The 17,586-nt window shown below is 52.7% G+C and overlaps 1 protein-coding gene across 1 annotated transcript in view; it reads right to left on the bottom strand.

The window, feature by feature from the left end:
* The window catches only part of ACTN2 (actinin alpha 2), a 48,007-nt gene that overhangs the window by 18,998 nt on the left and 11,423 nt on the right, over positions 1 to 17,586 (bottom strand). Inside the window, 2 exon segments of the mRNA XM_061581046.1 lie at positions 1,253 to 1,372; positions 4,624 to 4,738. Coding sequence (XP_061437030.1) covers positions 1,253 to 1,372; positions 4,624 to 4,738 — 235 coding nt within the window.

The following is a 17,586-nucleotide window of genomic DNA, read 5'->3' as shown; positions in this document are numbered from 1 at the left end:
GGAATGGTCAGCACACTGAACTTGTAAAACAGAGGTCGCCAGTTCGACACACGATCACCCGGCGCGGCAGTTGAGAGAATGGGACAAAGTTGTTTGAACTCCCCTGCACCCCACCCCCCCTGTCCCTGCCAATGCAGTCTGCCCAGAAGCGTAAACGGGTAGAGCTCCTGCTCGTCGAGTGGCAGGTCAGTGGGGTAAAGTGTGGGCACTCCCACCTCTGCCAAGTCTGGCTGCCCGTGATTGAACCGGGCTCCTCAAGCGTAGTGAATTGAGGGTCTCAGTGCAGTTACGAAAGACTTCACACGCTGTGAACATGACATTTTTGCCTTGAAATTAGTTTGACTAAAATGCCCAGTTTGACGATCACGCCTTTGTCTATGTGGTCGGGTGGATGGGAAAGTGCTGCCCCCTGGTGAGGACAAGAGGCCGCCAAAGAACAATATCAGAAGCGGTTCCATGACATCCAGTTCCACGGGCCGTTCTCGAGCAGCGACTTGGGCCGAAGGGATTCTCGTGACGGGACGCTGAGAGCCGCGATCGGACGCTCATCGAAAGGTCAAGATTGTAAAGTCAAAAAATGGAAAGTGAGCAGGAGAGGGCAATTCCCAGCACTGAGCTATTAAACAAATATACAAACCTGAGTTTCGGATGACTTAAAGACGTGTGTAAGGTAACGGTTATATCGCATTAGACAAGTCGCCTGAAATAGAGCGGTATATTGGGAAGGGAGTGTCAGCAGCGGACAGGTGCTGGGGGGAGGGGGGCGAGGGAGGGAGGGAGGGGAGGCGGTGACATTTGGGAGCGGTGGCGCATTGGTTGGCATCGCATTGCCCCTACGAGCTTGGTGAGTTGCGAGTGATATGAGAACCGGTCCCGGGTTGCCTCTGGGTCGGCTCAACCTTAAATTAGGTCCTTGGTGCGGTGTGTAAAACCTAGCACCACCGCGGAGTTTGGCCTCACCGCCCCCCCATCCCCCTCTCTCTCTCTTCCACCGTGCCGGCCTTAATAGACGCTCGCTAACCGCCCGTGTGCGTGCGCGCTCATGCCGGTACGTGTCTGTGCGTCGGTGCAATAAGAAACTGGCCAAACATCCCAGCGCGGGACCTTCCTGAAAACGAGTCCTGAGACTCACTGAGGCTGACTTTCCCGGGTGGTATTAATAATAATAACAATGTCAAAAGAAAACACCACAATCATCACAACGATTAACAAAGGTCAAAGCTCTGATCTGCACGCTGCCTGCTCCGCTCACCCTCAGCGCCGATGGACACCAGCTTGACGCCCTTGCTGGCGATGAAGTCCAGCGCCTTGTTGACGTTGGCGATCTTGTGGAAGCGCATCTTGCCCTTGTCTGGCTTGGGCAGCCGCTCGCCTGCAGCGGAAGGCGAAGCGAGGGTTGGCGGACCACGTCGAGAACAAACAGTTTCGACACATTTCCCAGCGCTCTGTAGCGGCTGATTCGGACGTCATTGCTAAGACATCGTCGTGCATAGTTAATGAATGAATTAATGATCAGAACTTTGTCCCACACGGGCAGAGATCATCTCGATACGTAACTTGGGGAACTTTCCACGTGTCGCTCTTCTATCGCTGCTGCTGCTGCTGCTACTGCCATAGCTACTGGTCACGTGGCAGTCACTCGTCGATTGATTCCTCCACGCGTGTTGGGCACTCGGTCACTGCCAGACACTGACTGCTTCGTCTCATCCAACACCACGCCGCGTGCGACCACCGCCGCTGCAGGACGCAGCACCACACTCACTCACCCTGTCACTCACCCACCCACTCACTCACCCTGTCACTCACCCTGTCACTCACCCGCCGACTCACTCACCCACCCTGTCACTCACCAACCGACTCACTCACCCTGTCACTCACCCACCGACTCACTCACCTTGTCACTCACCCGCTCACTCACTCACCCTGTCACTCACCCACCGACTCACACCCTGTGACTCACCCACCCTGTCACTCACCCACCCTGTCACTCACCCACCCTGTCACTCACCCACTGACTCACTCACCCTGTCACCTACCCTGTCACTCACCCACCCTGTCACTCACCCACCCTGTCACTCACCCTGTCACTCACCCACCCTGTCACTCACCCACCCTGTCACTCACCCTGTCACTCACCCACCCTGCCACTCACCCACCCTGTCACCCACCCTGTCACTCACCCTGTAACTCACCCTGTCACTCACCTACTCACTCTCCTACTCACTCACCCACTCACTCACTCACCCTGTCACTCACCACACCGTGGGACACCTCAGTTCTCTGTCTGCCTCTTCCCTCGCACTTCACCATCATCATCACCATCATCATCACCATCATCGTCGTCGTCTCTTTCCCCCCCCAAGCTCCTTCAACAATAATAACAATAACCTCCCTCAATTAGAGAAATCCCTTACGCCCTCATCTATCCCAGAATTAACAGTGCTGTTTGTTTCTGGCCGCTTTGCGTTTTCGGGATTTTGGGCCCCGTGTTTCTCAGCAAAGCGTGACGACGACAACAACAACAACAACAAAAAACAACACTCCGTCATCTCCACAGCACTCGCTGCCTCTGCATGAACAGCGCCTCGCCGCTGCTGCCGTTGCTGCCCCCGGTGATTGTGGTGGTGGTAGCCATACAATGAATAATGCAGCTGTCCTAGGGGATTACGGATAAATAATTCAGCCTCCACCCCGGGGCTGGGAGCGAGGGTGGGGGTCACAGCCACTGTGGGTGCCCAGACCCCCCCCCCCCTCACCGGCCCCACCCTCTCCGCTCCACGTGCGATGACATGGGAAAGAGACACCCGGAAAGTGTCCGGATAAAAAAAATCCGCGGTGCCGCGTTGTTGGAGTCCCCGTGCGTTCTCCGATACAAACGCTGGTTATGCGATGACCGAATCATTTAAGACACGCAGGTTAATACATATTATGTGCGCTGCCTTAAATTGAAAAAAATATAGCATAGACGACGTTTCGGGAAATGGCCCTTCTTCATGTACATGCTATAAAGGAGGGCCCGCTACACAAGACGTCACCTGTAATATGTATTTACATACACAGCAGCGCACGGGCATGAAGCCGAGTACTGAATCGGTGGTAGGCAGAAGTTCCGTGCTGCTTGTGTATATATATACCACGGGCTAATAGGTGTCCTGTACACTCCAGGCTATCCAAATGATTAGCACGATAATGTAATCAGTTGTCCGGTTCAACTCATCCGTGACCAAGTTGGGAGTGGGGGAGGGGAACTTCGCTGACCCCCCCCCCATGGTATGACCCCCCCCCCCGCCTTCACAGTCAGGACGAGCGACACAAGCCGCGTGAATGACCGGCGAGAGAAGCTCGGCCACAACGAGCGTCGTGTGTGTGTCGGGGTTGTAAAGTTCGCCGTCGCTCTCCCTCTTTATCTCTCTCTTTTTAAATCCTTTATATTAAGTTCACTTGCTTGCTTGCTTGCGCGCTTACGACCGTGCAAATCTTTCGGTCGTTTTTTAACCCACTTCCCGTGATCCAATCGAGCTGACATTTTGCACACAGACTCGTTGTGCGTGACGATTAATTTGCGTGAAATTTTTTTTCCAAAATTTTACACTTTTTAGGAAAATATAAATTATATTTAATTACCAATTGCTTAATGGTGGCAGGCAATCATCTGACCCATAGGTAACAGCCATCTCAAGCCAGAGGACGAGAGGACTCTAGCCGTCCATTTCAAAGACCAATGTGGGCTGGGTTGTGGCCCATTGAACACGCATATAAAGGATTTATAGTGAAAAACTTTGTTTTTACGGGTTAATTTTTTCACCTCTCGCTCTCTCTCTCTCTTCTCTTTGAGGTTCGATTCCATCCAAGTGTGGCTACCGGGAGCGCGTCGCAGATTTAGTTTTGAATGAGACGTCCAATGGACTCCCCTGGCTTTGACCACGCAAAGCCACAGAGATCCCCCCGCCCCCGGTACCGTTTATCCCCAAAGGTCACCAGGGGTCAAGTGCCTTGGGATTTACAGCCAGAGGCGGCTCGAGTGGGAAAGGGGGCCCCCTCTCTCTCTCTCTCTTGAAATGTCGACCTGGGCTGCAATAAGTAATCCGCACGGGTAACGCTTTCTCTATGCACAGCTGGACGAGGACCTCCCCATGCACACGCGTACGCCTATACATGCTCACACCTACAGCTGTGCACGTACACACACGGACGTATACATATGTATGCATGCCCGTGTGTGTGCGTCTTCGTCTGTGGCGAGCGGAAATGCAGTGGTTAGTGCGCTGCCCTTCCACCTGAGTTTGATTCCCAGCCAGGGCGAGCATCAGTGGCGAGTTATATCAGAACCGGTCCTGAGCCTCGGTTAGGTCGACTGGGCCTCAAAGGAGTGCATTGTGCAGTGTGTAAACATGACCACCTGGGAGACAAAGGTGGCTGGGCGTGTGTTCTGGCCACATGAATTCACTTGTGGGCCAATAGGTGCTCACTAACAGCACTTGCTCCAACAGTCTGTGTAGGATATACGGGGGAACTCTGTGTTTGTGCGTGAGGGCGGGGGATTCCGAGTGGAGGTGTGCAAGAAGAAGTGGCGGTGGACGCAGGCTGTGCGTTCATCTCTCCACCTGTGGGTCTCGCGCTCACCTGAGATGACCTCGAGCAGCAGCATGAGCTTGAGGCCGTTCCGAAAGTCATCCTCGATGTTCTCGATGCCCGTGCCGGCCTTCCTCAGGTGTGAGTTGCACCAGGCCGTGAAGGTCTGCAGAGGGCACACGGACCTAGGTGAACATCTCAATGCCACACTTGTACGGAGATCATCTCCTTCCCACACTTGTACAGAGATCATCTTAATGTCACACCTGTACGAAGATCATATCAATCCCACACCTGAACGGAGATCATCTCAATCCCACACCTGTACGGAGAAGACCTCAATACCGCACCTGTATGGAGATCATCTCAATCCCACACCTGTACGGAGTTCATCTCAATCCCACACCTGTACAGAGATCATCTCAATGCCACACCTGAACGGAGATCATCTCAATCCCACACCTGTACAGAGATCATCTCAATGCCACACCTGAACGGAGATCATCTCAATCCCACACCTGTACAAATAACTAAAACTCAACACATTCGTCAGTAGCACTGCCCTAAGATAAATATATGATAGGCAACGTTTCGGGCAATGCCCCTTCCTCGTGATGTGTTGTGAAGAAGGGCCATTACCCAAAACGTCGCCTGTTAGATATATGTTAACACCACTCTGGTATTGACGAAGGTTTTGAGTACACAAATATATATACCGGATTAGAAGACGCGCCCTCCCCACCCTCCCCTCCCCCAGATGACGGCTTAATACACAGAAAAAAAAACAAGGAGTGTATCTCCTCCTAATCGGGAGAACACGGCCATGGTTTCGCCACTTCAGGTGGTGGCAATTGCTGCTCGGGATGTGCTGCGATCTGCCCCGTCAAGGGTCGCAGGTGAGAGTGGCAGGTGGGGGTGGCAACAGGTGGGGGTGACAACAGGTGAGAGTGACAACAGGTGAGAGTCTCCGGAGAACAGCCACTGATCGAGCCATTCTCACCGCAAGTGTAACCGCCGAGAGGCGGCGCCATTATGTGACCGCATGTCTTATTCACGAGACGATTAACGCACGCGCGCACACACAAACTGGTGGACATAAAAGGAAAGCTATACACAATAGGCGACGTTTCGGGCAATGTTTCTTTTTCAATTCATTCCCACGTCATAGCACATCATTAGCGTGCAATGTCGGGCGAATGAATGATGTGTTACGCAGAAGGGGCAATCGACAACAACAACAACAATAGCCGTGACATCGCCACAGCGCTTGTGCCAGGCTAGGTGCACCTTGAGGCTATCGCGCGTGACGTGCGGTCGGCTCTCGCTGCTGACAGGAGGTGTTTATGGGTTGACTGACTGAGATGGCTGACAAATGCGCCACCTGTGCTGCCCATTGTGCCGAATTCAACACACACACACTGACATACACATTCACACAGACAAAGACAAAGATTCCCTGTAGAGCCTTAAACAGACTGTTGGGGCAAGTGCTATTAGCGAGCCACCGATTAAGGCGGGTACGGCACACGAGGGGGTGGGTGGCCAGCACCACGCCCGACCACCTTTGTCTCCCTAGTGACGATGTTTACTACACATCGTACCAGGTACACATACATTCAAGGCTTAGTCGACCTAGGGGAGGCCCAGGACCGGTTCAGATAATCGTCACCGGTGTTGGCCATGAGCGGGAATCGAATCCGGCTCTCCAGGTTTGTAGCACAGCGCCCTAACTGCTACACTACCGCTCCGCACAACACGAAGACAAAGATCCCCCATATAGCCTTAACAGACTGTGGGGGCAAGTGCTGTTAGCGAGCACCTATGAAGGCTGGCATGGCACATACATACACTCACGTGAAGACAAACACGCACACACGCACATACACACATGTATTCAAAGGCTAAGATACTCAGTGTAGCTTTTCACAGACTGTTGGGCCAAGTGTTGTTAGCAAGCACAACAAAGATAAAAGATCCCCCGTATAGCCTGAACAGACTGTAGGGGCAAGTGCTGTTAGCGAGCACCTATGAAGGCCGGAACGGTACACGAGGGGGTGGGTGGCCAGCACCACGCCCGACCGCCTTTGTCTCCCTAGTGGCGATGTTTACACACCGCACCAGGTACTCATTTAAGGCTGAGTCGACCTAGGGGAGGCCCAGGACCGGTTCAGATAATCACACACTCACACACACACACATGTACACACACGCACACCCACACGCAGGCACACGCACACACGTACACACACACATGTACACACACGCACACCCACACGCAGGCACAAGTAAATTACCTCGACAATGCTTCTCTTAGCCCGGAGCGACGTTTATTTGTTCGCGCTAAGAGAGGAACCTGCGACGCCGCCGTCGTTGTTGTTTCTCCGATTCTCGGTGGGGGTTTTTTTCTTCTTCCAACATCGCCTTTCAACACAGCCCCCCCACCCACCACACGCCCACACGCCCGCGGCGCTCCTCAGGTGGCCACGTTCGCCTCATGTTTGATCGCGCGCAGCACCGGGATGAGCGCAGCACGAGAGACGTGACCGTTTGGGGGACACGTTAAACCTCGTGCTGCTGCTGCTGGTGATGCTGGTGGTAATGGTGGTGGTGATGGTGGTGATGTTGGTGCTGGTGGTGTTGGTGGTAATGGTGGTGGTGATGGTGGTGATGTTGGTGATGGTGGTAATGGTGGTGGTTATGGTGGTGGTGCTGGTGATGGTGGTCATGGTGGTGGTGATGGTGGTGGTTATGGTGGTGGTGCTGGTGATGGTGGTCATGGTGGTGATGATGCGTTGGGGAGCGGTGGTGTAGCGGTTAGCGCGCTGCGCTATAAACCCGGCGACACGGGTCCGATTCCCGCTCACGGCCAACACCGGTGACGATTATCTGAACCGGTCCCGGGCCTCCCCTATGTCGACTCAGCCTTAAATGCGTACCTGGTCCGGTGTGTAAACATTGCCACTAGGGAGACAAAGGCGGTCGGGCGTGGTGCTGGCCACCCACCCCCTCGTGTACCGTTCTGGCCTTCATAGGTGCTCGCTAACAGCACTTGCCCCTACAGTCTGTTAAGGCTATACGGGGGATCTTTGTCTTTGATGCGTTGGCGGTGGTGCTCGAGCACAAACGACAACTCGCCACGACCCCAGCCAATAGCAACACCGCGTGGACATAGCTCATGCGCGTGGACGTGTCTGCCGTCTTCATGAGCTATGCACTTTTACATCTACATTTTTCGTGTGTTCCTTCCCCCCGCGCCTCCGATGAGCACGGTTGGCTACGTACGGTGCGTAAAAAGTTCAACATACGTAAATATTAAAAAAATAAAACAATATATAAGCGGCGACGTTTCGGGCAATGGCCCTTCTTCGTAGCACATGCAACAGATGGGACTGTGACGTGGCTCAGCGGTAGCACGTTCGCCACTCGTTTCATAGATTCGTGGTTTCGATTCCGGAAGGCCGCCCTAGTAATTATTCCTGCCGGTGTATTGGCCAATAAGGTAGACTGTAGACGTCATTTGAAACGAGTTCAATCGTTGTGTACCGGCGTCACGGTTCACATTCACCAGAGTCGTAGACTCCGGGGAGGGGAGCAGAGGTAAAGGTAGAATGTGTGGTGAAAGAAAGCAATGGGAGAGAGAAGGGATGCAGCGAAGCAAGTCCCCGAGACAGACACAAAGAAGAGCCCGGCTCAAGATGAGCATCAGCAGAAGAAGAAAGGGAGGAGGAGCTCCCGCGCAGGAAGGGGAGCAAGGGGGAGAAGGAATCACCGGGCCGAGGTGTCGGGGAAGAGAGGGGAGGGGAGAGAGGGGAGGGGAGAAAGGGAGAACAGAGCAGGAAGGAGCGATAAAAAATTAACCCGTAAAAACAAAGTTTTTCACTATAAATCCTTTATATGCGTGGCGGCTTGAGTCCTCTCGTCCTCTGGCTTGAGATGGCTGTCACCTATGGGTCAGATGATTGCCTGCCACCATTAAGCAATTGGTAATTAAATATAATTTATATTTTCCTAAAAAGTGTAAAATTTTGGAAAAAAAATTTCACGCAAATTAATCGTCACGCACAACGAGTCTGTGTGCAAAATGTCAGCTCGATTGGATCACGGGAAGTGGGTTAAAAAACGACCGAAAGATTTGCACGGTCGTAAGCGCGCAAGCAAGCAAGCAAGTGAACTTAATATAAAGGATTTAAAAAGCGAGCTGCACGGAGCAGCGTCTGTTTTCACAGTGGGCGGGGAGAGGGAGGGTGGGAATCAGAATGGGCGTGCCCACGCACAAGGCACGGGAGGCATGGAGATGATTGAGATTGGAGTATACAATGTTCAGACTTTTTTTTTTAAACTTTCTTTCTTTTGTTAAAGAACATGTGAAGAGGAAGCGCCATGGGGTTACTACGCCTGAATAAAGGCGGACTGGATTATGTTAAATAACCAACAAGGTCGGCTTGTATTGCTTGGTGTTATGACCCATGCAGCGTGGTGTTGTTTTTACTTATCTCTCCCAGGTCTCCCGTTTAAAAATATATATGCCTAGTGGAGATGGCTCACGGATCAGAGCGCTAAGCTTGCCAGACGAGGCTTTGGGGCGCCTTCAGCCTTTGGTGGATTGGAGTTTGTATTTTGTAATGGCGGGTGGATTTGAATGGCTGTAATTGTATTACAGCTATTCAAAAACATCTAGCGGCATCATACTCGCCCAGTCCACCCTGCGACATCCACCTAGTCCGCTCCACCTACCCACCCACCCACCCAATCCAGTCCACCATGCTCACATAGTCCACTCCGTAACGCCTATTCACCCAGCTCTCCGCATAATAACCTTCAGGGCCACATGACCTACCCACTGCACAACACCGAGTGATTCCGCAACATCTACCCACACAGTCCACCCACAACATCTACCCAGTCCACTCCACAACACATAAACAGGCCACAGCGCATACCCAGGCGACAACACCTACCCACAACATTCCGGTGCACCATACCCACAGCGTCCACTACACATTAACTACCCAATCCGATCCACAACACCGACCCACCCAGTTCCCTGCACAACACCCACATAGTCCATCCCCACAACAGCTACCAGTCCACTCCACAGCATAAACATCGTCCATAGCACCTACCCACCGAGGCCAGTGCAGTCACAATACCGACCCGGTTCAAGATACCTACCCAGTCCAGAATATCTACCCACTCCACGATTCCAGCACTTCATATCTACTCGACTCAGTCCCCAATACCACTCCAGTCTACCACTCAATACCCTCCCCCACCCCAAGTCCTTCCCCCACCCCGCCCCTCGTAAGCGTCACAGGGACACCATCGCTCACGGAGCCGTGGCCCCTTATTAAGCGCGACGCGCGGTGCCCCCCCCCCCCTAATCCGCGCAGAGGAGCCCCCACCCCTCCCGACCGTGCGCTATTTTCAGTGTGAGAGATAGGGTGGCCAGGGGCACACAGCGTGGTGTGTGGGTGCGTGGGGGGGTGAGTGCGTGCGTCTGTGGGTGGGTGGGTGAATGAGTGGGTGGGTGGGTGAGTTAGTGAGTGGTCGAGTAAGTGGGTGAGTTAGTGAATGGTTGAGTCGGCGGGTGAGTGCGTGGGTGGATGAGTGGGTGATTAGGGGAGTGCGTGGGTGGGTGAGTGGGTCAGTGGGTGAATGGGCAATTGTGCTGGTGGGATTTTGAGTGGCTCGGTGGATGGGTCACTTAGTAGATGAGTTAGTAGGTGGATGGACGAGTAAGTGGATGATTCGTTAGATGAGTGGTTGAGATGTGTGAATGGATGGATTGGCGGACGAATGCGTCAGTGGATGATGGGTGGGTTCGGGTTAGTAGGTGCATGGATGGATGGACGGAACGGATGACTGGATGAGTTACACCGCATCGCCACCCACCTGGCCCACGTCTCTCCACCCAGCTCACTCCGCCGCCCCCCGCACCACCACCCCCGCCCTCCACACGACCACGTTCGTTCCCCGCAATACTCGCTGCCCAAATTTAGCCATGCGCTGCGGCCGCGCGGGAAACCGCCTGCGCCGCGCTGCCAGCCTTAGCCGCGGGCTAAATCGGGAAGCGCTAGCGGCGCTGTAATTTAAAGCGCGCGCGCCGCGGTCCCCTCTGCACGAACTATTCACTGATGCGGCAAGATCCGCCACGGTGGCGTAGCATTGGTGGTGGTGCCCTCCACGCCCGCCCGCCCGCACTATGCGCCAATTACGCACACAGCGGCGAGCTGCCCACACGCAATCTTCGTGCCACGAAGTCCCTCCATCATCATCATCATCAGCCGCGCTCCCCCTCCTTCGAGACATTCAATCAATAATTTAAATGACTCCCGCTATTAACGCTCCCCCCCTTACCCCCGCCATGCCCCCCTACCCTGCCCCATGCCCTACCATGCCCTACCCTGCCCCATGCCCTACCATGCCCTACCCTGCCCCATGCCCTACCATGCCTTCCCTGCCCTACCCTGCCCTCTGGCCTGCTCTGTATGGACACGGCCGAGCAAGCACCTGTCTCGAGTCACCTGTCCCATGCAGCAAATATTCACGAGTGTTCTCCAGATTACAAGGCGTACCTTGTACCTCCCCTCTATATTTAAAGCAAGGTTTGGCGGTGCGGTTTATAAAAATAATAAAAAAAACAGATACGCATAACTTTCATGACCCCTTGAGCGTCTCTTATTTTCCGGTAGCGTCTTATAATTCGGCGACTACGGTATGAGAAGTATAGTGTTTGTGTATGCCTCCAAGAAAGACTCACGGAGTCTCAAGACCATTTTGCAAGAGGATCCTGCCGGGCTTCTCAAACTCTGGCTTCACCGCAGAAGATTCGGGTTTTCGTGTTCACACAAAATGAGACTCATTGAGTCTCCGGACTCTTGTTTGGGGACGTTCCTGCTACATGGGGATGTTTGGCCACGGTTTTGGGCCTCCCCTAGGTCGACTCAGCCTCAACTGAGTACCTGGTGCGGTGTGTAAGCATCGCTAATGGCGGTCAGGCGTGGTGCTGGCCACCCACCCCCTCTTGTGCCTTGCCTGCTTTCATAGGTGCTCGTTTAAATCACTTTCCCCAAAAGTATGTTAATGGCATAGGGGAGATGTTTGCATTTGCTTTGCCAGAGAGAGTTTGGGTTCATGCGGGGAGATCACGGAATGGCCGGAGAAAGCCGCGTGCACGCGTTACGAGCGTGCGGCACGGAGACGAGTTGACCAACCCACTTGCTGTGCTGCTTGAGTCGGGCCATCTCGTATCACCAGGGACTTTCACAGATCTCTCCGTGTTTCGTTCAAAAGCTGGGGCGGCACTCGTCTCCCGCTTACAGCCCTGGGCAAGTGGTGGAACTTGCACAGTCACGTGGCAGGGGAACGTTGTTATCCACAGACAACCACAAATTATTTCTCACAAAGTGGTGCTCATTTTTATCGACCTCGTAGGGATGATGGGTCGAGTCAACTCCTAAGAATTTAACCTTAATTGATAATCCATCTCTTGCCTGCTGTAGGCACGGTCGTCGGTGGGCATTTTCTTTTTATAAACCAGCTTCTCACGTGACAGAATGTCTTTCCATCGCCACTCACAGTCATTCATTTTTTTGGGATCATCAGCCCTCCCCAGAGGGAGACCTGACCTCAGCCAGGGACCACACACACCAACGCATCAGTGTCTCTATTCGTCATGAGCGTCAGTTCCTCAAGAAGCTCCCGGCACGTGGTGCGAAACGCCGGACACCGTACCGAACAACACGCGGCGGCACGGACCCTGAGCGGGAAGCCCTTTGAGACTGGGTTCTCGTGTTTGCAATGAACAAAAGTCGTCTGTACTGAATGGTAATTAATGATGTGGTGGCGATGCTGCTGCTGCGTTGGCAGTAGTGCACAAACACAACCAACAACAACAACTCAACCAGTTCCCTGTCGACAACAACACCGGGTTTGTGTGTGGCCTTCAAATTATCAAATATATATCAGGCAACGTTTCAGGCATGGTCCTTCATCATGATGAGCCATGGAGGAGGGCCATTGCCCAAAACGTTGTGCATAGTAGATCAAATCACTAGTGCTGGGGCCCGATTTGCCAAATTGCACGGTCAAATATGAATATCCTCTCCAAACGTCCACCTCTTTCGCACCAGCTGCACATCTTCTGCTGTTAAATGACTTTGCGTCCACTGAAGCAGGTTGACATGTCCTTGGAAGCGTGTTATAGGAACAAGCAACGCGCATCAGAGGTCGCAAACGGGTTTTGATTCCTTACCCGTACCCGTACCCGGCCGCATCAGGGTCGCAAACGGGTACCCGTACCCGGCCGGGTACGGGTAGCCGGGTATCGGGTAGGTTACAGGTATCGGGTACCCGGTTGCGACCTCTGACGCGCATACACTCGCGCTGGGGCCGCGGGCATGGCCTTTTGCTGTCGCGCGTTCGGCGGCTGGTTGCAGAGCGTTCACGGTTCGAACCCCTGGCGGCCGGCCCCGGTTAACACTGCGAACGCATTCACCGTAAAGTGCGCGCCGCGTGCTTCTTCTTCGCAGGATCACGTGACGTCAGTCGCAAGAGTAGTAGGCCATTGCGTGGCCGGGATCACGGTCGCACTTTTTTCCAAATATTTGGAAAAATTACACCGCGTATTTTAATCAATTGGGATTATACATAACATAGCAATGAACGCTCTCCGCCCACCCCCCCCCGCCCCTTACTGCATACGCTTGGCAGGGATCTCCTGCAAAAGAGTGACACGACTCTGTGAGGCTTTTCCTGGGTGAACAAGTGGAACAACAACACGAATACATATAAACGTACACACATACAGATCGGCCTCTGGCAATGCCGATCTGTCACGAGAATAATCCCCGGGCAGGACCCCGACACCGATCGACTCGGCGCAGCAGGGGAAGGAAACGGGAGCAATGGAAGAGGAGTGGGGAAACACGGCGATAGGAGCAGGGTTAGCGGATCTACAAGAGGAGCAATGGGGGTCGATCGAAGCAGGAGTACTTGCTCAAGTAACAGAGCGTCTCATAGAGCTGGACACGCGGTAAGTGGCAGCTTACATCGCATCTCATTCGAGGGGCACCCCCAGTGGCAGCTGTCCATGTGCGGAATAAGTTGACTTGGCACCTGGCCCTGCAATCGGGCATCAGTCTACCAGTAGGGCGCGATTATTCCCTTGTGTTTTAGCTTAGGGCACCCCCAGTGGCAGCCACCTGGCCTGAAAGCGGGCATTAATTTGCCAGTAGGGGGCCAACGATTGCCGCTACGTGTCATCCCAACCAGATGCAGCGGCAAAGGATCTGGAAGAGCTGACACTGGCCAAAGAACGCGAACCACGGCGGAAATTCGTTGGGCCGCCATCACCGCAAACGAGTTGAAGGAAGCGACAGGTGGGAAGAAGTGGTCTCATACCCACGCTCCGCCCCACCGATTGAAACCCTGCGTCAGCCACTCTTGGAAGGCGATCTTAATTTTTGCAGGGAGGGCCCAGGGAGGGAAAACAATGGCCCTTGCAAAGGGCGAGCTGGAGTTGCCATTGGGATGATAAATCCGGACGGCGGTTAGAATGGCGATAACAACGCGCTTCGGATTATCGGTTCCATTACTCGCCTCAGGAGGTGGACAGGCGAGGTTTTTCGTGATGTGACCGGCATCATCAGCCGCGTCACGCTGGGCGAGGCTTGAAAGGGGTTTTCCGCACTTCAGGAGGCGCGGTGTTTTGGTTGCTTTAGTTTGTGTCAACAGCTGCATCGCATTTCATGCAAATTGCGGATCTCACGATCGCTGACGAACCACAGACGAGGAGCGGGAAGGCAGCAGCCACGCAGTGAGGAGTCGGCGCGCTACCAGCAATTGCCCAAGCTTTGCGGTCCTCCATACATAAAGATGTTTTAAGCCAATTACTAAGGGTAATTGGCTCAAAACCCAGAGCAGTTGATCGATTACAATTAGTGATCGTTTCAGCTCTGTTCGGGGTAACGAGGCATTGAACAAAACAATCGATGATTCATATTGGTTATCTAACTTTGCGTGCAGTAAGAATCGATTATCTTTAAATTACGTTTGTTGTATGTAATATGTTCACGTGACCACTGTAGCCGCTAGAGGGCGCTACATTCACCACAAAAAAGTAATTTAAAATATCGATTGTTTAATCGAATCGTGAACATCGGGGTTGTGGTGAGAGGTGGGTGGGGTTGTATTTTTGTACAAATTTAGAAAGAAGTGGCCAAGAGATGGAAATGTATTATTAAATCTATCTGTGCGGAGCTTTGCTGCAGGTTTTTCAGTTTCCTCCCACATGAAGCCAACAGCCTATTGAATTGGAGTCGGCCAACCATCCAAGTGTAGCAGGACCCTCCTGGGTAGCGAGTCTTGAGACTCAGTGAGACCTTCCTGGGTAGATGGGGAACGTTATCACTGTTATCACAATAACGCTTCGCTAGAAAGTCACAGAGGAGTCACCGCGACTTAACGACCTATTTGGGTGTCCATGAGCCGGAGGTGGTAATTCCACATTATTGTGGCAAGCGCCAGTCTATCCGTAGACTTCCCACACGCTGCTGTCAACTTTCCAAAAAAACACGTGGTCCTCACTTTATCTCTCCCAGAGGAGACTGGAAAGTACTGTATGTAAATGGGCTTAGTACGACGGCCCGTATGGGGTCAGATCTAAATTGAGCAGATGAATGTTGGGGTGGTGGTGGGGGGCGGCGAGTTTGGGGGGAAGGGGAGGGGGGAGTGACACGACCTCCATGTACTGCAGTAAATGCCCGTGTGCTCCACGCGTTACGACTTAATCGACATCCATTCACTCCCACAGAGATATCTTAGCAAAAGCGACCTCCATTCGCTTTCATAGAGATATCTTAGCTAAAGCGACATCCGTTCATTCTCATAGAGATATTTAACTAAAAGGACCTCTATCCACTATCATAGAGATATATCAGCTAAAGCGAATTCCATTCACTCTCAGGGATATCTGAGAAGGAGGGTGCTGCTGCTCCAACCCGCTTGCTGTACTGCCTACACGTGGGGGGGGGGGGGCATTTCGTATGCCCAGTGTAGTTTGGGGGTTTCACGGATTAGCTCTGGGGTTCCACCAGGCGGGGGGGGGGGGGGGTGTTTATTTGCATCGTGACTTTGTCGAGCTCTCGTTGTCGGAGGAAGCCGGAGATCGCGGAGAGAGCCCACCCCAAGCAATCCACTGCTGGATGAGCGAGGAACTCTCACGGACCCGGACTGCAGATTGGGCAGGAGGACGACGACCTGCTGTGCTATAGTACCTGGAGCTCCACAGGGAGCTCCCGACTCGAGCCTAACGTCCTTGCCTTGCACTAACAAAGCTTATGCTAGTTGTGCTAATAGCACCAGGTGTGTCTAAAATGCAGGTGTATTGTGTGTTTTACAGCAGAGGTGGTGTGTCTGTATCGCAGGTGTGTCTGTATGCCAGGTGTGTCTGTATCACAGTTGTGTTTGTACCCTAGGTACGCCTGTAGGGAGTTGCCCATAACTCACCTTCCGTGGGATACCCCCTCCCCCCACCTCTACCCCCCCCCCCTACATGTGTGGGGTCACAGCCCAGAAAACTCAAAGACCTTCGCCTCTTAATCCCGTTAGAGCCGATAACGAAGCCCCCCCCCCAGGACCCCCCGCCGCCCCCCCCCCCCCGTACTCTGCACGCGTCACAGCCCATGAGCTCAGACTCACTGTGGAGTGGTCACGGGTCACATTCCATAGTCACGAATTATGGGCACATTGGCGAGTCTTGTGGTTGTACAGAATTTAAACACGTGATCTGGAGGTGCTGCTGCGTTGGCAGTGGTGCACACGCACAGCCTAAAACAACTACTCATTTCGTGTTAATAATAATAACAGTGTATATTTCGATTTAAAGCTTTCGTGACTGCAGGAATTCATCTTCTTGGTTCTTTCGGTAAAGTCACGTAGAAGGGAAATAATAAAATAATAAAAATAAAACATAATAAAATAATAATCACGACGTTTCGGCCACAACGCAAGCAGCCGTCCTCGGGTGAAGAACAGGTTTGTCGGAAAGACAGCGTCTGAATGACGCTGTCTTTCCGACAGACCTGTTCTTCATTCAGACGCTGTATTTTTGACAGACCTGTTCTTCACCTGAAGACGGCTGCTCGCGTTGTGGCCGAAACGTCGTGAGAATTATTTTATTATGTTTTATTTTTATTATTTTATTATTTCCCTTCTACGTGACTTTACCGAAAGAACCAAGAAGATGAATAACAGTGTAGCCCTAAACAGAAGAAGTCGCCTGCTATAGTAGGCGACGTTTCGGGAAATGGGCTTGTTTATATTTCATCGAAAGGCCAAAGAGACAGGCTTCCGCATAGAGGTAGAATCTGTCTCGTCTACCGACGGAACTGGCTACCCGAGTTCGATTCCCGCTAACGACCAAGAGCAGTGGATAATATTTGAACCTGTCTTAGGCCTCCCCTAGGTCTACTCAGCATTAAAATTACTACCTAGTGCGGTGTATAAATATCAACAATAGCTTCACAAGTTTTACACGCGGTACAACTATTTTGATGTAAATGATATTTTGGAAGAGCTATAAAAGTTGAGATTTGGCACAAATATAGTCTACGCTTAAGCAAGAACGATCCGCATGATTAAAGAGATTGAATGTGTGCGCATTGCATGTAGCTGTGCATAGACACTGATAAAAGAAAAGTGTGCAAAGAAGCGCGGAGAGTGTTCATGCTGGGAATCCCACTGAGAGGGAGATACAGAGAGAGACACATGGGTCAGAGAAGAGACGTAAATCCGAGACATCCGAATAACTTTTAAGGAAAGTGAGCTGAGGTGGGACACATTGAGAGAATGTGCGCTGGCCGATGGTCAAGGCCGTTGACAGAATGGCAGTCAAAGGATGGAACACGCCTGGGAAGCTCACCACCGAAACCACCACGGGCTATGAGATCAGCTGATGTGCCGGAGCGAAGTCGATCGTGGCACCGCAGGGCCACGTGGAGCGGCAACAACTTG

Source organism: Lethenteron reissneri, chromosome 8, assembly GCF_015708825.2.
Source record: "Lethenteron reissneri isolate LAM-NWPU_2019-01 chromosome 8, ASM1570882v1, whole genome shotgun sequence".
Taxonomy (NCBI): Eukaryota; Metazoa; Chordata; class Hyperoartia; order Petromyzontiformes; family Petromyzontidae; genus Lethenteron; species Lethenteron reissneri.
The sequence above is the reverse complement of the archived record's forward strand: the minus strand, read 5'-3'. Positions and strand labels throughout refer to the sequence as shown.